At 46.1% G+C, this 20,094-nt stretch overlaps 1 protein-coding gene across 2 annotated transcripts in view; it reads right to left on the bottom strand.

Annotated features, from left to right (window-relative positions):
* Window positions 1-20,088, bottom strand: part of LOC101561702 (chondroitin sulfate proteoglycan 4) — a 62,006-nt gene extending 41,918 nt beyond the window's left edge. For both annotated transcript variants that reach the window (XM_023708880.1, XM_023708887.1), the window contains exons 1-5: window positions 19,965-20,088; window positions 13,249-13,412; window positions 8,636-12,193; window positions 6,901-7,371; window positions 1,869-2,045 (exon numbers count right to left, since the gene is read on the bottom strand). In XM_023708880.1, the coding sequence (XP_023564648.1) occupies window positions 1,869-2,045; window positions 6,901-7,371; window positions 8,636-12,193; window positions 13,249-13,412; window positions 19,965-20,034 (4,440 nt within the window). In that variant the 5' untranslated portion in view covers window positions 20,035-20,088. The remainder of the gene's footprint in view (window positions 1-1,868; window positions 2,046-6,900; window positions 7,372-8,635; window positions 12,194-13,248; window positions 13,413-19,964) is intronic.
* Window positions 20,089-20,094: the final 6 nt, after the last annotated feature.

The raw sequence follows: 20,094 nt of genomic DNA, 5'->3' as shown, positions 1-20,094 counted from the left end.
CCTAATCTGTGGGGCTAAGGCTTGAACCCGAGACCTCACACGTGCCAGGCATGTGTTCTCCTGCATCCCCAGGCCTTGCGTCACTTCCTTAGTGAGAAACACCTAGACCATCAAGCCCCAGAGGAATGCAGCACAGGGCACCTCTGCGGGTGGTGCTCACATACAGAAGGACAGGGTCTGACGAGCGTTATGGGCAAAGAGGTGGCGGGAGGGACGTGAAGAGAACAGGGCGTCACTGGAATACAAAACAGTGAGCCTGGACCTTAACTTACGAAACACCTGAGGGCCAGTTAAATGATTGTGGGGCCATCTCTGGTGCCCACAAGGGGGCAATTTAACTAGCACAAGGGGCTGCTAGCTAGGCTTTTAAAGTTTTGTTATTGTTGCTCAAAGTACTCGGCTCTAGGAATAGAATTTTTAGTGTTTGCTTCGTTATGTACTCCTGACGTTTTATGTGAAAAATTAAGAGCTTTTCCTTTGGGACTTGTCACTTTATGAGTCTGCTTCGCACTTGTTACCCAACATTCCGGGCATGGGTTGTGCGATCTGACCAGGTCTGTGGCCCCCCTTTCCATCTGCTTCCCTCCCTCTCCCCCACAGAGAGCCCTGCTGTGGTCCCTGGCACCGAGCTCGCCATGCAAAGCCCTCTGAAGAACAGGTGTGTGGTAGGCTGAGGGCCACTGAGGGCCGCTGAGGGCCGCTGAGGGCCACTGAGGGCCGCTGAGGGCCACTCTTGGCTAAACTATAACGTCAGCCTTGTGAGTTCATGCCCGAGGCCTTAGATGAAGGGACCCAAAGAAGGATACAGTGAGTTACCACCAAGGTATTTTATGAAATGAAAGCTTCAGGATAACTGAGTATAAACTGACAGGGAGGCAGGAAGAACATCTACAGCAGGAGCCAAGGCCAGGAGCTACCAACACCAGCCACTCAGCAGCCACCAACCCTGCGTAATCTCCCAAGCAGGAGGAGAGCAAAATGCTGGATACATACTGGCCAGGAAGCGTGGGTCTGCGACACCAGCTAGCCTCAGTGAGGGCAGGGGAATGAAAGCTCCAGACCAGAAGAGCCTGCCTCGTGGCTAGGCAGTGGCCTCTTTTTACCCTCAACCTTATTTTTAACCCAAATCAGCCTTACTTTACCTCAAAACTGGTATGACCTGGCGTTTTTTAGCCAGAGTTTCAGCATGTTAATCACATGTAAAACACTGTGTGCAACCTTTCATCTTTTTCCTTCTCTTCTCTTTTCTTTTTTTTTTTTTTTTTGCCAGTTCAGCCCACCCTGAGGGCTGGGGGCTGGCACGGCACGTGGTGCCAGGGATCGAACTGCAGTCCCCCGAGCCTGCCTACGCTTACCTAAGCAGGCGCTTTAGGCTGCTGAGCTATCTCGCCGGCCCCTCCTTTCATCGTCTTATTTCATTCTCATGACTCTCTCTCCATCTTCCCCACCTAAAGGAGAGTAAATTTGGGGGCTAAATAGCATGGCCAAGGTCCATGGGCAGTGGTGGGGAGCCAGTCTCTCCCTCAGATTTATCTACTGCAAACCTCACTCTTTAACCATCAAACTGGCAGTCTAGCAAGAGCTTCCCTGTTCAGACCTCTGCCCAAGCCACCCTGAAAAGAGCAGGCCTGGGAGGGGTGAGAGCGCCGCCTACCGGAGAAATGGAAAGGGAAGGGACCGATTGGGGCTGTTCATCTTCGTCTCAAGGTAGCCGCAGAATGTCCTGATAGTAACTAGTATGTATATAGCATGGTAGGACTTCGTTAACCATATACACAGTCTTATTATCTAACATTAGAATAAATATAAATGAAAATCGATTTAGCAGCCCTAGATTCTCCTGTTAAGTCACAGCACACAGCACTCACCTGGAGGACGTTATTGGCTGTTATTACTGGGGCTTCATCGTTCACAGACTCAACAGTCACAAACAGAGTTTGCGGCCGACTTCGTTTCCCCAGCTCTGAGCTATTGGCAAAGACCGTAAAATTGTCAAGCAGCGTCTCGCTGTCGTCATGAACGTAGAAAATTGATTCATTCTCCACCTACAACCAACAGCAACAAAATTGCTACCTTGGTGACTGGTGGTTTTACATTTAAATGAACTGTTAGCAAAGAAATCCCAATTTTGAAAATTGCTTTAAAAGTATATCCTCGAACAATCAGAGGGCCAATTGGGGTGGATAGGATGGGGTTTTTTTCTAAAATAATATTGGGTCCTAGAAGTAAGTCAAAGCCAAAACGGAGCAACTGAGCATTGTAGTGAAAAGAATACTGGACAGGTAACCAGAACATCCAAGCTCAGCTGCTATTTTTTTTTCTTTCTTTCTTTTCTTTTTTTTTTTTTTGAAAGGGGGAGGAACCGGGGATTGAACTCAAGCCCTTGCGCTTGCCAGGGAAGTGCTTATTCCACTGAGCCATCTCCCCAGTCCTTCAAGTGCTATTTCTACTACCAAAATGTATAGAAGTGACATAATGCAGTGTTTTTTTAAAATATAACAAATAGAACAATATAGTAAAACCCAGGCTCCATCTGCTTATTCAGAATAACGGTTTTTGAAGTTGCTGGTCATTTTTATGGATGCTGTTAGAATCAGGCTTGAAAACTTCTCTGACTATATTTCTCTTCTTTGGACACTACAAGTTCCCCCCAGTTTCTCTTTTCTCAGCAAAGAATGCAACGGTCCCTTAAGCATTCTTTGTAAGTGAGGTTACCCCTGCTACCTCCTAATTCTGCCCCTTCTGCTCCTACTAGTTCCTCGTGTGTGTGTCCCTTAAGGGATGTCTTTAGGACTCTACATGTGCCCTAGTAACACGCAATTCCGTGAACAAACATGCAAAATACACTGGAATCAAATTATTCTCCCGAGGCAGAGTGTCCTCACTGTAATAGCCAGAGTGCAAATGTTTATTTTATCTTAGTTAGAGTTGATCTTTTAAATTTGAATTCTGAAATAGTTGTCCAATGACTTAGTGATTCATCTTGGATTTGAAATAAGCAAAAATTTGATCACAGTGTCTTTTGCGTGTCTAAGACTCTGGTGGAAACACTGTAAAGCAAAGAGTTTAAAACTAGAAGAGAAAATAGTCTCAGTGAGCCTGTGATTTAAACAACAGTAAATAACTTCTAAATCCCAACCAGAGTTGCTGCACTTCTGAAAAAGTCTCTAGCATTGGGCTCGTTTTGATAAAATACTGCCAATTTTTTAAAATAGTTCAACTTCACCCATTCCTGTGGCTACTTTGCTAGAGCAAGCTTTTGATCTCTCCAAAGTGTTTCTGACAAATGTTTCTGATGAGTTCTGAAAAGCTCTCAAGGAAAAAAACCAAAAAATGAGGTGCTTGTTACTTGTGCACAGGTGCTGTAACAGTATCTTTGGTGTCTAGCGGGCAGAATTGAAGATCATAACCCAACAGCATGTTCCTGGAACTGAGTGTTTTAAACTACTCAAAAACAAACACATACGGAGGCACTGGGAGAAACTGGGAGTTTTAACTCAGTGCACTTCAGGAACATGATGTTTAAGTAGTAATCATCTCCATGACTTTTTTTCTGGGGAAATAGATCATTTCCTTACTGGAATGGCACTTTCTAAAATGACATACCATTTAATAGCAGTAATCATAAGGCCAAGAAAAATATATTGGGGGTTTTTCTATTCCTGACTTCAAAAAATACATAGAAAAGCACTTTTCTGAAAGGATGAAGCAAGCGTGCAGAAGACCCTGACGGCTCAAAGGGCGCTGCTCCCTCGCCGCAGTCCTGTCCCGGGCACACTGTGCCGCTCACCTGCTTACCCTCCCCAACCCCACTGCTGCCCGTCTCCTCCCTCAGGCTAAAGGATGCCATCTCCGGCCCTTGCCGAACTCCCACGTCAGCTCTCCTGCCATTCTCCCACCATTCCTGCACACCCAGCTCCCCGGCACAGGGCTGCAGGAGCTGCTGTGACACACCAGCTTGGCACCCACCCCCCGCTCCGCCGCTACACACTTGACTAACCTTTATCTCCTCCAGATGTCTGCTCAAATGCCACTTCTCAACAGGCGCTCCCTGAGCACGCCATTAGAAACTGAACACCCACGTGTGCACCCTTAAGCACAGGACCTGGCACTCCCTGTGCTCCTGTCCTGATTTTTATGATTCTCCACAGCACTTAGCTTCATTCAATGTGTCATTTATTTCACATTTTTATTTTATTTTATCATGTCTCTCTGGATCCATCTCCCTGTCCAAGTTGGAAAAAAAAGCCCCACAGGGTGGGAATTACTACCTAGTTGGTTCCCCACTTTACCCCCAATACTCAGAATTGGAATCCCTGACACATAACTGGTATTCAAAAACTACTTAATGAGGGGACGGGGAGATGGCTCGGTGGAATAAGTGCTTCCCTGAAAGCGCAAGTGCCTGAGTTCAATCCCCAGTTCCACAAAAAAAAAAACAAAAAAAAACCCAAACTACTTAATGAATGAAGGGGCCAGTCTGGCCAGAGATTCCTTCTCCAACTCACTAAAGGTTAGAGCACTGGTTGTTGGATTAATCAGTGCAAGTGAAAATGACAATGTCTCAACCCCTAGAGGTGTTGGGAGTCATACACAAAGAGTGGGAAGAGGTCATCAGGACAACAAGAACATGTGACCCTGGCTTGTCTCTATGACGCCACAGGGAACATGAGTGACCCAACACACAGACTTCATCAACCGTCCTTATATACACTTCGACGAGGCTCGGTGAGTAACTGAAGCGACCAAGACACTATCAAACTGCAGTACTTGGTCTCTCACTTAAACCACGCAAGAAGAAAGGGTTCTGTTCATCTCACACCTGGGCAGGTGGGTTTTACAGGTACTTTGTGAAGCCTTTAAGAGGAATGCCATAAAGAGACCCTGCAGGAGGTCACCAAAAAGAAAAACCCTTTGGGGGTCCAATGCCTAAGATCCTTTCCAATGCCTGGCATTGTTTGTTTCACCCATGACTTCCTCAGTCCCCTTGATGTGTGAGTCAGGACAAGAGGCGAGGACCTCTCTGAAGTCTATCTCCACGTCTCTTGCTCCTCCTCAGCCTATGGGCTGCTTCTCATCCTCCCCTCCCCTTCCTCCAAGACCTCCACGCCCCTCGACCCGCTGCTGCTTTTGCTCACGTTGCCTCTGCCTGGGTCCCCATTAGCCTGCTCTTTCTCGTTCTCTCCTCAGTGGTCAAGTTAAACATCGCTCCTGAATGAAGACTTTCTTATGCTCTTCCCTGTGTACTCTGAATTGAATCAGAGGAGCCAGTTGTATTCTCCTGTAGCACTATTATGAAAATGCAAAGCAGGAGGCAAGAAGAGAGCACCTCACATTCCAGGTGCTGCGCCTGGTTCCTCCACCGCATTTCCAGAGGACGAGGCATATGCTTCACCCAGCATGGTAACTCCACCCAGCAACTCAAGGAGAGTAACCTCTAGTGAAGTGACTCAAACCAGAAATCTTAAAAGTATAATTAAGCAGCACATATGTGTTCTCAACTGACTAGACAAAGACACCTCAAAATAGTGATTATTAACAGCTTCCAATCTGAAGGGTGTATATCAATAAAGGATTATAAAGAAAATGATAGCAACCCACAAGCTACTTTTCAAAATTTAAAAAGTATTGGAAAGAATTCTTTTGTTCATGATGAAAAAGCAAAGTCTGACAATAATACTGTTCTAGTCCAAAGCAATAGCAACCTATAGTCAGCCTTGGGTTTTATCTATTTATTTATTTATTTAATACAGGGTCTCATTATGCAGCTCAAACTTCTAGTGATCCTCCAGTCTCAGCCTCCCCAGCACTGGAATAACAGGCACGTACCACTACACCTTGTTTGGGAGCCAGCACAGCATGCAGTACTGGGGATTGAACTTGGGTCCTTGTGCTTGCCAGGCAGGGGCTTGCAGACCAATGAGCTGTCTCCCCACCTGGCCTTGGTTTTTTATGACAACTGCATACCACACTGGCACTTGTGTCTAGCTCCCAGATTCCAAGGACTGGGTCATTCTGAACACTGATAGCCCTACGCTTAGCATACGCAGGGCAGAGTATGCTCTTTGTAAGGGTGTGATGGGTAAAGGAGGAAATGAATGAATAAAAATATTCACAAATGATTAAATATCTGGGTGTTACCCCGACATCACTAGGTCAGGGGCAATGTGGGATTCATCTAGAATTAGGCAGAATTAGATAGGTAGGGTGGAGCACAAAACTCATGGCCCAGAAGAAGAAGATAGATGATGAGCAGCATTTAACCTAAGTAAGATCAAGTTCAGGGGAATTTGATAATTTCCTCTTTCAAATACTTAAAGAGTCCTTACAAAGAGGATATGATCTATTCTGTGGGACAACAGAGTGAAAGCCTGGAGGTTTCTAAGCGACAGATTTCAGTTCCACCTAAAGAATTCCCAGTTGCATGTTTGTAAACCAGAAGGGCCCATCTCCTGAAGTAGTAATTTTCCTATCACTGAAGAGACATGAGCAATAGTTGGACACACTATGTGGACACTATGAAAAGGCTTCCAGGGCTGGGGAGATAGCTCGGCAGTCTAAGTGCCTGGCTGGCAAATGCAAGGACTCAAGTTCAATCCCTGGTATGTGTGCCATGCCATCCCCCAAGCTGCAGGCACACAGCGATGGCCACTGAAGCCGGGCATGGTGGTGTACGCCTGTAATCCCAGTGCAGGGGAGACTGAGACAGTAGGGTCACTAGGAGTCCAAGCTGTATAGTGGGACACTGTACCAAATAAAAAATGATTTTAAAAAAAGGCTTCCAGCGTCTGATGGGAGGTCAGACTAAATATCCGTAGGCCCCATCCTCCACGGGTCTAAATGATGAATATCAATTTTTTATCTTTACCCAACCTACCCAAATATTAGCAGAGTTACTACCTGTTTCCTAGTAAATTTCATTAGCTTTACTCCTGGAACATGAATGTTTTCCACATGACCATGCTTTGGTGGTTCAAGAAGAACAAATTCACAGTCAAGTCCTTCAAAATATTTGCTTGGAATTTTGAGGTGCTCTTCCAGAAGTGCTGCGGAACCACCTTCTCGAACCGTCAAATTCTGAACCTCCAGAGGAATCAACTTAGGGACAATGTCCAGCACGATCTCCACTTCGCTCACCACTTGGGAGCCATCCACCACATCTAGGAAAAACCGGTCCTGTCTTTGGGCAGGAGCCGTCTGCACATAAAGGATGTTGCCATCATCAACATCCTGTTGCGTAAAACTCAAAGGGAACTTCTCGTCGGAACTCAAGCTGCCTTCCTCTGGAACAGACCTTTGGAGGTATCCATGCGCTGGGGGAGCTCTGACTCTGAACGCTGCCTCCGGAGGAATACCGTGCTCGCTTCCAGCCTCGAGTTCATGCGCACAACACACAGACACAAAAAGAAAAGCACACACAGCAATATAAGAGCCAACACTACTGTAAACCAAGTTGTTTTTTACTAATGCCCACAAAGGGCTTGAATTACAATCGCACTTGATGCACCGCTTAGCCCGAGGTCTGAGCTGGTGTCCGCGGCAATATTTTCAATGTCAGCCTCAGTGACACAGAAACACAATGGCCAACAACACATCGGCAGCTACAAACACATTAACAAGGCATCATATGCAATAACAAAAAATGCCAGAACTCAGAAAGTTTAGATGAAAGAAATGAATTGTGACTAAGAGAGAGAAAAGGTCGTAAAAGAAACCGCAGTTGAATCGCTGAAACTGTAAGGACTTAGAGGAAATATTTTATTTTTCACCCATTTCAACCAGCTCAGCATTTTCCACACACAGTTTTAATTTACTGATTCAGCAGAACCTGTCTCCCAACAGGGACTGCCACTGATTTACACTGAGGTGCACGCGCCCCCTTGTGGTGAAGCGCCCACATTCCCCATCAGCTCTCGGATGCATTTGGTACGAGTCCACAGTCCTGAAGTTTAGACTCAGAGCAGCCTGTGTTTGCGGCCAGCTGTCATCACCACGGCTTACCTGCCCCAAACCCTGCACAGGATGACTCTAGACAGCACAACCCCCCTAAGTCTGGCCTGCTGGAAGTTTCCAAGCAGAAACCGGGGGAAGCTAGCCGCTCTGACCTCACTCCTGGTATCCCACGGTCTATCAAATTTCAGGAGACCAAAGAAAGATACATTCAGAGCTAAGGAAATAAGCTGTGATATACAGCCTCTTCTGCTGGCTCAGAAATCCTTTTTATGTTTATTAAATTATTGCTTCATCTCACCACGAATATAACTCAAAACAAGTAAAATATTGGCAGTGAGACTGTAAATAAGGAATAGAAGTAAAAATCCCATACTTTTCTATAATATGTTTCCCTTCCTTGTTCCTAGTTCAAAGTACAATACCAAATACACATTCCAACAAGCGCATAATGAACACAGCTTGAAAATAAGGCTGAACAGTGCTCATATGCCATCTCCAACTACAGGAAAATTGGTATTATCACTACTGAGCTATATCCTCGGCCCAATCCAAATACTTCTTAAAAGTTACTTCATACCAGCAGAAATCAATCCAAAGAAATCTTTCAGAAGCAACCAAATACATTATCATCTCCTGTGACTCTAAGAAAATAAGATTGCTGGGTGCTTACAGCAACACTTACCTGCAACTTTCCTCTGCTCAGTTTTACTGGTTTTCCTTCTTCAACTACCAGGATCCTTCTGTGCCCAACTTCACCCCAATGGTGGCGATCCTCCATCTCGACTTGAACACACACCCCCACTTCTAGGTGTGCATCTTTAACTTTCACCGTCAAGTTGAATATGTCAGCGTGGCCACTGCCATTGTGTCTGTAAGTCACACGTCCTTGCTTCAAGTCATGTTGGGAAAATGATAAGGATGTAGAATTGTTCACCAGGATCGTGCCATGCTTCGGGGGCCTCGTGATTAGGAATTCAACCTCAAGATCCGTTCTGATGTCTTGGTTGGTAGAAACACTCAGGTTTGCTGCTGTGAGGAGGCTGTCCATCCCTCTCTGTACCAGAAGCCCTGTGTTGTTTTCTATCTGAACATAGGGGTCTGATATGGCGACCTCAAGTAGGGAGGGAGTGTAATGAACACCATCTGTCACAAACAGCACAAAGCGGGCAGAGTCCGCACCCTGATGTCTGAAGAGTACGCGTCCTTCGCGTAGGTCTTCTTGTGTGAACTGGTAGAGTTGTTCAGTGGGGTTGCCAGCGCGCACCAAGTCCCCATTTGGGATGCCCCGCCGGGTGTACAGCAGCTGCCCATCATCAAAATCGACGTCAGGGTCATGGTAGTAGAGATCTGCCAGGGTCAGTAAGCGCTGGCTGTTCCGCACAACATGAAATACCTTGTCTACCATACGTACCGGCCGTTCATCATTTCTTAACTCAACAGAAATGTTGACTTTGATTTCTGAAGGTAAATGCTGCACGTCAGGATCCCTGACCTCTCCCTCCTGGCCTAGAGACGGCACAACAAAGAACTCATCGTTCCGGGTCTCCGAGTCATCGTGAATGTACATTAGCCGCTCACCCACGATGTCCTCATCAGTGAATGTGGTGATGCTGCCGTTACTTTCCAGGGTGTCTGAGAAACCCATCAGTGTCAGCCTCCCATGCTGAGGACTCTTGGTGACTTGATAGCGGAAGATCTGATTTTCCCAGGTTTGAATAAATAATTCTGATTTTGTAATCAATTTCCCTTCTCCTTCCTTTACAATCAACCCTCTGTTTGTTAGAATAATGCCTGTCTCATGTGCTTTCAAGAGTATTCTGAAACTATAATCTTTTGATTCTATGTGTTTTGCAACAATTAAAAATCTAAAAGTATCCTGCGAGTCTTCCTTCGGCCTCTGCTGAGGTTCATAACTTATCTGAGTGTCTGTGATATTTTTTTGGCTGAAGATTGAGTTTGTTTTTAGAACTTCATTGTCAAGCAGCAATTTTCCTTTCTTAGGTGGAGTCAGTAACTTAAAATGTATTTCCCTCTCGGCTACGTCCACACCCTCTGTCGCAGCCTGTAAATGATCAGAACTCAATACTGCTTTGTTCATGGTACTGATCTCGAGAGGGATGTTTTTCACAAGTATAAATTTTAGCCATTGGACAGTCACAGGGAACACAAGCTCTTTGCTGACTTTTCCTTCAACGTTAACTCTAAATTTAAAATGATCCGTAACATTTTTCTGCTGTAGTTCTTCAAATGTACTGTAGTAGCGGATCCGATTCTTATTGATGGAACGCTGAGAAAAGCTGCTCACTTGTTTCCACTCCCCACGTGACCCCCAGCGCTGGATCTGGCCAAACTGTGGCAGCTGAGTGATGTCGTAGTGAGTCTCCAGCTCACGATGGTCACCACTAACTTCCACTGACAGGTTACTCTGCGTAATCAGAACAGTGCCACCCTGCTGCACAACCACACCCGTCCTATTGGCCACCTTGAAGTCCCACGGAACGGCCAGGACCCGTAACACCACTGTATTGCTAGCCAGCCTGCCATCACTGGCTCTCAGGATAATTCGAGAGTTTCGAGGCCCATGGTGCACAAAGAAAATGTTGCCATCTCTTAAATCTCGGTATTGAAAGCCATTAATGGCTCTCCCAGGGTCATTGACATTTTCTAAAAACCCAGCATCTGAATCGAAGTTGCCAAGAACCGAAAAACTAAGACTCAAAGCATCTGTGTCTGGGTCTGACACCTGTACTATACTCGGGGTCAGCCGTTTCTTAGCATTCTCCAACACAAGAAGCATGTTTCCATTTGGGAGTCTAAGATGAGGCGGGTCATTCACCGGAATGACACTGATGTTGAACATGAATGGTTCATGGTCCTGCAGAGAGAACGGCATTTCCTTCTTGCTATTAGAAGACAACAGAAATGTGAAGGAATCTGTGTATTCTTCTGCACCCCCATGGACGTACCACACTTTTCCCTGCCACACATCTAACATAGTAAACATCTTTGCCACCTCTTGCTCAGATGAAACATCTAGTTGAAGGAGCCCATGAAGAGGCGATTCCTCTATTTTAAACAGCAGTTGAGAATAATTGAAAACCAAATCCTTAAATTCCATATTTACCTGCACATGCTTTTGTTCTAGCTGGGCTCGTCCACCTTCTTGAACCTCTAAGCTATTCAAAACCAGAAAGGAGCTACTTGGTTCTTGAAGAAAGGACTTGACGGCACCGGGGACTGTGGTGGAATAGAAAGCCTCTGACCGAGGCGGATTTGTCAATGTTGTAACCGACAGATTTGTGTTACCAGTGCTCTTGGAGTTGCACCCAGCAGAAATATCTTTGGAAGCCAAGGCCTCCCGCAAGGCTCTCTTTTGTGAGTTTGCTTCCAAGCCTTGTAAGCAGCCTTTCAAAGAGATTCCTCGGGGAGATTTCCTAGGCACAGAGGCAAGGCCCAACATCTTCACTTCTTCCCGTATTTGGTTATCGAGACCTCCTACAAAAAGGGGGCCTTGTGATATCAACGGCTTACTTTGCAAAGGCAGCAGTGTCCTTACCGCTTGCTCATCCACCACGAGGCCCAAATGGCCTCCGGTGACCTGGAGTTGAACAGCATGCCATGTGGTGTCACTAATGAAGATAAAAGAAGAAAGCTCCGTTTTGCTTTTATTCCTTCCCACTTGGGCCTTCAACCGACCCTCGTGTATTTCCAAGGCAACAAAATCTCCATCCTTCCCTGACTGAAATAAGATCAAGGCTTGCTGAGCTCCAGTTTGCAAAGCAAATTCCAACACCCCTCCCCCTTGCACCTTCCATTCTGGGAAGGTGACATAGGACCGAGAGCTAAAGAAATTGATGGCTTCATCCTCCCCTGTGAAAAACTCTTCACTGCATCCTAGCGACACCTCGTGCACTTGCTTAAAACCAGGGTAAGATCTAAGGGACGGGAGGATCTCCTTGTGGTTAAATACCACATCTTCCATACATCCTCGGAAGTTGGGGACCCTTCCATCTAGGTAAGGGATGCTGAGTCCCCCATGGCCTCCTATGTAGATTCCGTGTTGAAAGCTAAAATTATGCACCCCCCCGGCCACTTGGCCACTGGTCTCATGGTTGTCAATAACCAAGAAAACTTTCTCCTTAATACGATACAGTTCCACCAAATGCCAGACCAAGTCATCCACAGGGAGGCTTCGCGCAGGGACGAGCACCTGCTCGCCTGCGCCCAAATTCACTCTCGCCTGAAAGAGAAAGAATGATAATGAAGCACATATAACTCATTTCTCATGCTACTGGGTTTTACTGAAGAAATGAGGCTGGTGTGGTCTGAATACGGTTGCTTTTACCCCACCGATCCTCCTCTTGGGTCTTGGTCCCCAGTGCCACGGTGTTGAGAGGTGCTGGTCCTTTAAAAGGTGACTGGGTCACTGGGAGCATCAGTGCTTTGCTTTGCTTTCTTTCTTTCTTTCTTTCTTTCTTTCTTTCTTTCTTTCTTTCTTTCTGCATTTAGTACAGGGTCTACAGGGTCTCACTACGTAGATTGGACTTGTAGTGATTCTGTTTTCAGCCTCCCAAGCACAGGGATTACAGGCGCGCGCCACCACGCCCAGTCTCAAATGCATCTCAGAGCGCCCTGCGGGCCAGGCCGGCACAGCACACCAGGGATCAAACCCCGGCCATTGCGCTGTGTCTAAGCAGGCGCTTTAGTCTGCTAAGCTATCTGGCCGGCCCAGTGCTTTTCTTAAGCGGGTACAGTCTCACTCTGTGGGACTCGATCAGTTAATCCAGTAACAGGCTGTGAGGACTGCAAGGTCATCTGAATGCGTGGTTATACAGCAAGCTGAGCCTCCCTGACTTCCTCTCTCTCTCATCATGTGATTCCTTTCCTCACATGGCTCTCACCTGAAGGGGAGCAGACACCGGCACCACGTTCTTGAAACTGATGAACTATGAGTCAGAACCACGGGCATTTTTTGGACCAAGACTGCCCACTCCACCCCAACACACCAACAGGCACATACATAGAGAGAAAAAGAGAGAAATGGGCATGAAAATGCTTAGTACACTTATGGATTTTATATTGAAGTAAGGAAACTTTGGGCTCAGACCATCCAAGACACACTGGCATAAATGGACAAGATCCTGGCCAGGACAAATGGCCCATAACTTTATTCGAGTGAGGTAACACTAGAATAATCAACATGTATAACGATTTTCCCTTTTTCTCTCTTGTTTTTTTTTTTCTCCCCAGCAATTGAACACATATGTATTTTTAAAGATTTTTTTAAAACCATACCCATAAGTTTCCTGATTGAAGTTCTACTATGCAATAGTCATTTTTCCCAGCTGCAAGAAAAAGCAACCCCTGTGATTTGCTGGTTTGAAATTTTAATTGAAGCGATAGTTCAGAGGAAACTTCTATGTTGTTGAGCTCCACATAGCTTTCACCGTAAAAGGATGCTAAAGGAGAAAAAAAAAAAAAGCATAAGTTAGCACATGGATTACACAGTGGCATTTCACTTTATAGCATCATCCCCTTTCAGGAACGGATCCTGCTGAAGACAGCTGCCTTGCCCAAGGCCATGTGTGCTCCCCAGGGTGACCCACAGGCTCAACACAGGTATATATAGGTTCAGCGTCCTCTGGCCCAACTTAGACATCTCTATGGGTTATTCCTTCTGCTGAGCCCTCAGGAGGAGTGGTGGCCAACGCTTCCACCAAGACTGAATTGCAACTCAACTTCTCTGTCTAAAGCAATTGCATTCTTGCTTCCAACAGGATCCATCTCAGGCTCTAGCACTCTAGGACCCTAACCTGTGATGACTGACACTGGACATGGCCTGAGAAAGCAGTCACTAGAACAGGGTGGAAGCCGAGCCACTTAGCACCAAGACAGCAATTCGGAGCCCATCACTGATGAGAGGTGGATCAGGGATAGTGAGCCGCCACGTGTGAGTATGCCAGACAAACGTACTGATCGAGCTAAGGAAAGCTGGGCAGAAACAACTACGACAACAAGGGACTTTGGTTGTCTGAAGCTCTGGGAAGACACAGAGGAAAGCTAGAAGAAATTAGCAATTGCAAGCTAAGTGTGAAATCCAGAAGGTCTCCACGGTGAAGTGCAAAGTCCCTAGGGCACAAAGGAAAAGGAAACTAAGACTCCGATCCAGGAATTAGGATTCAGGGTAGTCAAGCGACAAAGTCCCAAATAAGACAGGCTTGCTCTCACCAGGCCAGGCCCTTGTTGGGAGGGATGAGACCCTGCTGCAGAGAATGGGCAGGTACAGGCTGATGCACGTGCTCCCCCTGAGTCCCTAGACCCCTTGCGCCCTCTGGCCCTGAAGAAGTGCCTCATTCCCCTATGAAGGACAGCCACTCTGCCCTGGCCTAAAGAAGCCACAGAACCTTCCTTCCACAAGATGACATCTGACCTCTGCATATATGACCCCATCTCTCCCCTCAGACTTCTAGACCAAAAATAAGGGCTAAGTCACAACGTAACCTTTGCGAGGACATGTTGGGTTTGATACGGAGAAGTGACCCGGATGCTAAAGGACCTGCAGGACCTGCCCAGAATGTACAGCGAAGAGTTGGTAGAATACTCAGGGGGCTGAAGAAGCCTGACTGGAGCAGCCGGTGAACAGGGGAGAATTTCTAGGTTTGGGGGCACCCCTCAAGATATAGGACATCACACTCTGGCAAAGACCCCTGAAAATAGTCTAACCTCACTGCTAAGGCGGCTTCTAGAAACACAGAAAGTTCAACAGCCCTTATAAGTGAGACCGCAATGGCAGAACGGTCACAGCGGATGGAGGAAGAAGAGACTAAAGGATGCAAGTGTCATGCCCTCCACTGAACACACAGAGGACCAGAAGGCATAAGGAGCCCTATGAGATGGTAGCCCCAACCTCCTGTTGTTTACCGTGCTTGTACCAGAACCCACCCCTCAGCTTACATGTATGTCTGCATAAGGGTCCTTTATTGTCAGCTGATGAAGAACAAAACACCTGAGCTTGGTTCATGAACAACTTGGCTTCCTCTCAGGGATACAAAAAATGGGCTCCTGCTGCACTACAGCTCTTCCTAGGAGTAGCCATCATCTATCTACACTATTCCACGAGCTCCTACGACCAGGGGCCAATCTTTTGTAGCTTCACTTCTTTACTACAGAGCCTGGCCCACAAGTGGTGTGATATGCCCTGCTGGCATCCTCCCAGGATGCTGGAATGGCTATACCTGAGCAGTATACAGAAGCTCCAGGGAACTCACACCTTTACCTGGCTGGAAACTCACAGCCAGTTGCTTACTGAAATGAAGCCCAGTGTCGCCACTCACGCTCCAGAGCCCGACCTGGGATCAGGCTGAGATGACCTCTGCCGAAACCAGATCGTGCGTGGCTTCTCCTGCCCCATCCGGCTTCCCTTCCTTTCTTAAATTCTCTCCTGGGAGAAATCACTTAGTGATTCTCTCACACTGGAATCCCTGTCTCAGGCTCTCTCTAAAGAATCTGACCTAAAGTAAGTAGGGAGCAAGAAAACATTTATTATATCAAATTAAACCGACCTACTCCCTGCAATGAATATAATCATTATGTAATGCAAATGTGTACTGATAAAAAATTAAATAATCACATTTTTATAGACTGATAAACAAATTTGCTGAGAAAGTAATCATGAAAGCAATGCTATTCAAAATAGCTACAAATAAGATAAAATACCTAGGAACAAATTTAACCAAAGAAGTGAAAGATCTTCATAATAAAAAATAATAAAATGAGTAAATAAAGGAAATATCAAAAAATGTTCTTCCTGTGTTCCTGGATTAGAATAATTCATATTATGATAACATCCACACTACCCAAAGTAATTTACATATTCAGCGTAATATCCACCAAACTACCAATGATATCCTTAAGTAGGAAAGAAATCCAGAAATCTCATATGAAGATGAAAGACCATAAATAGTCAAAGCAATTTTGGACAAAAATAACAAAGCTGGAATCATCACAATGCGCAATTTTAAGGCATACTACAGAGTCATAGTAACTAAACCAGCATGGTACTGGCATCAAAATAGACATACAGATCAATAGAATAGGATATAGGCCTTAAAATAAGCCCAGCATCTGCAGTCAAGTGATTGTTGACAAGGGAACAACAACAAAAGTATTTGCAGAAAGGAAAGTCTCCAATAAGTGGTGCCAGGAAAACTGCCCATATCCAGGCAGAAAGTGAAACGTGACCCCTGTCTCTCACCCTACACCAAAATAAACACAAAATGGTAAAAGACCTATATGCAAACCTGAAACTCTAGAACCTCAATAAGAAAAGATAGGCTGATTTCTGCTGGCTTATTGAAAAAAGCAGTTAATATTTTACTTTTTTTTCTCTCTCCCTTTTGATTTTTTATAACTCTTTGACCAGTGTTGCATGCTTATTATATGTGGCAATGTGAACAATTAATGGAAGATAATATACAATATAACAACCATTGTTGAAGCTCCTATTATTTTGTTTAGCGAAATTCCATATCATCTTTTTTTTTTTTTTACTATTTTTAAAAATTATTTATTTATTTTGATACAGGGTCTCACTGTGTGGTTCAGCCTGGTAGTGATCCTCCTGTCTCAGCCTCCCCAAGGCTAGGATTATAGGCATGCACCACCACACCTGGTTCCAGGGCCAGCATGGCATACAGTGCTGGGGATCGAACTCAGGTCCTTGCACTTGCCAGACAGGCATTTAGACTGCTGAACTATCTCCCCAGCCCTTTATTTTCTTTAAACAATAAAAAAAAAAAAACCCTAAAGATAGGCAAGATACTTTCAGCTAGTAATATGGGTAATAACATTTTAGATATGACTCAAAAGCACAGATAAGACAAAAGCAAAATTAAGACAAATGCAATTGCATCAAATTAAACAGCCTTTGGACAGCAAAGAAAACAACAGTGAAGAGACAATGTACAGAACAGGGAAAATACTTGCCAATTATTCATCCAGCAAAGGATTAAAAAGCCAAAGTATAGAAGGAACTCTAACTTAACAAAGAAAGAAGTAACTGAATCAAAAACAGGCAAATTATCTGAATAGAATCTTCTCTAAAGAAGAAATACACAGGCTGGCCACATAGCTCAGCAGATTAAAGTGACTGCAAGCAGGTGCAGGGGCTGGAGGTTCGATCCCCAGGCCTTCTGTGCTGGCCCCACCCCTGGGGGCGCGCTGAGAGGCAATTGAGACTGGGCGTGCTGGCACGCGCCTGTAATCCCAGCTCTTGGGAGGCTGTAAACAGGCGGATCACTAGGAGTCCGATGTTTACTATCAGTCCATATTACTATCTGACTTTCAGACTATCATATTGTTGGCCATTTGTATTTCTTCTTTTCTTCTGTATTTTAGGGAAGGGTCTGCAGGGTGTTCAGGGTCTCACTACAGAACAAGGAACGTGTGAGCTGCAGGCCAGGAAGGTTGCAGGGGTCCGTAAAGGGGTCCCCTTTACAGGCGGATCACTACGAGTCCAATATGATAGTCTGAAAGTATCTTGCCTATCTTTAGGGTTTTTTTTAATTGTTTAAAGAAAATAAACACTGCTATCACTTCATTTCTACAAAGGGCAAAATTAAGACCCAAATAATTAAAGGTACTTGGTCAAAGTCACTCCGAGAACATAAGAGAGCACTAGAGCTGAAACCCTAGTATGTCTGACTCTAGAACTACGGGCTTCTTATACCCCTGCTCAGCCTCAGCAGAGGGTCAGTCCCCGGTCCCCTTTACGGACCCCTGCAACCTCCCTGGCCTGAGCTCACACTTTCCTTGTTCTGTAGTGAGACTCTGAACACCCTGCAGACCCTTCCCTAAAATACGGAAGAAAAGAAGAAATACAAAGGGCCAACAATATGAAAAAAAAAAAAACGCTCAGCATCATTAGTCATCCAAGAAATGCAAATGAAAACTATAATGTGATATCATATCACTCCAGCAAAACACGGCTGCATCAACGACTAACAAATACTGCCAAGGACATGGAGAAAGAAGACGCTTTCATACACTGATAGTAGAGTTGTAAACTAGTGCAATTGTTGAGGAGAACCGTATGGAGGTTCCTCAAAGAACTAAATTAGACCTACCATTTGGTCCGGCTGTCCCACAAGGCAAAAGATGTAATGTACTAATGAAATCTGGCAAGAAGATAGTCAAAATGAGAAATTATTATGTTATGAATAATGGAGATCTAGTAGTTTATAATTAGTATTGAGAAAGTGGCTAGGGACAGTAGTACTGATTTACAAACAGAAACACACTAGGGTATATGACAGATATTTTTACTAAGACAGTATCGTTTTGCTAGACAAAGGTAGCTTCACTGTAGGACTTGCCATGCTGAGGTTGTCACCACCCCCAGTACTTTAAGAACTGAGAGCAAAGCTCATCTAAGTCTCAGACAGTTAGATTCTTCAAGTCCCCTGAGTTCCTCAAGAAGAGAAAAGCAGAAAACCAAAGTCACATCACACACTGGCTGGCTACGCAAGAAAACAGTCTTCTAAATGCCCAAAGCAGGAATTTCGTAAGACTTTTTTGTATACAGTATTTGCCGGGTAATCAGAACCAAGGATGAAGAGCACGTGTCACAGGATTGCCGCGGAATTCCTCACTCGGTGAAGTTCCTCGCTCACATTCTCTAACCCAAATGGGTTACCCAGACTAAGGGCAAAGAAGCAGGGCAATGGAGGATAACGAGTGGGAAATGACCAAAATAAGCATTTATTGAGTATGTTCCGGCTGCTACATGATCGTCTGTATTTTACCCGATCCTCTCTGAAAACACTGCTATCACTTCATTTCTACAAAGGGCAAAATTAAGACCCAAATAATTAAAGGTACTTGGTCAAAGTCACTCTGAGAACATAAGAGAGCACTAGAGCTGGAACCCTAGTATATCTGACTCTAGAACTACGGGCTTCTTATACCCCTGCTCAAGCTCAGGGGAGGGTCGGTCCCCGGACCCCTTTACGGACCCCTGCAACCTCCCTGGCCTGCAGCTCACACGTTCCTTGTTCCGTGTCAAAGCCCAGTCACAGGCCTCAAATCCCTCACCCACGCCACTGCGTGCTCAGAAGCCAGCAGGAAGAGGCCAAGGCAATGCAACCGGAGAGGAGCCTGCGGAGATGGGGACCAAATCAACCCCCTCCTCACCCTCAAAAAAGAAGGGTCAGGGGTTTTCCACCAGGGACGGGGACATTGCTGGAACAACCCTCTAAAGCAATGAAACCACCAAGCAAGGGTAAGCGGTGATGACGCTATGTGGCTATGCTTAAAATGAAATAAAATGTAGTCTACATACTAGAGAGATTCAAGACCTTTTATGTAGAATGTGTTTGCTTTCGTTCTCTCTCTCTCTCTCTCTCTCTCTCTCTCTCTCTCTCTCTCTCACACTGTTCTACTTATATATGAATGCATTTTCAAAGCCTCTTAAGGGCTGGAAGGTGCAAATACAGAGAATTTATCATGCACAAAGTTTAAGTAGTTCTTAACAGGAATCTTTAGAGTCTGAAAACCACCACAGAAATATGAAGCAGTTCTACTTATTGAGTTCAGAAACATTAAGCTCCTCAGTGGAGGGACTTGGAGGACACTGAGTCTGTGACCCAAGAATTTCAGCAACGAGTTCCAGGCCCCCCCCCCGCACTCGGGCACCGCGTGCAGCTGAATAACCCTCCCGCCCCTCTAAGCTAGGGTGGATCTAAAAAGATCAGCGAGGAGGGCGGCCAGGACCTCTCGTCCCGCTCCTCGGGGTGCAACCGGGGCCCCTCGTCCCCCGCCGACCTCGCCGAGCCGGCGGCCGCTGTTAAGTTTTCTGCCGCCGGCCGAAGCCACGGCGCAAGGCCTGGCGGTCTCCTCCCGCCTCCCCGCTCGCGAGGGCCGGGCCTCGGGTGCACGTTGCGGTCGCTGGGGACACAGCGCGCCCCGGGGGTCCGCGGGCCCAGCAGGTGGGGGAAGGAAGTCGGGGCGCGTACCTCCGAGCGCCCCGCAGAGCCCTAGGCAGGCGGAGAGCAGGAGCAGGCGGCGGGCGCCGGGCACGCGCATCCCGCCGCGGCGGCCCGGGAAGCGCCGGAGCTCCGAGCCCGGGGTCGAGCAGGGGAGCCG

The sequence above is a fragment of the Octodon degus genome, unplaced genomic scaffold (genome assembly GCF_000260255.1).
Source record: "Octodon degus isolate 3935 unplaced genomic scaffold, OctDeg1.0 scaffold00001, whole genome shotgun sequence".
In the NCBI taxonomy this organism is placed as follows: Eukaryota; Metazoa; Chordata; class Mammalia; order Rodentia; family Octodontidae; genus Octodon; species Octodon degus.
The sequence above is the reverse complement of the archived record's forward strand: the minus strand, read 5'-3'. Positions and strand labels throughout refer to the sequence as shown.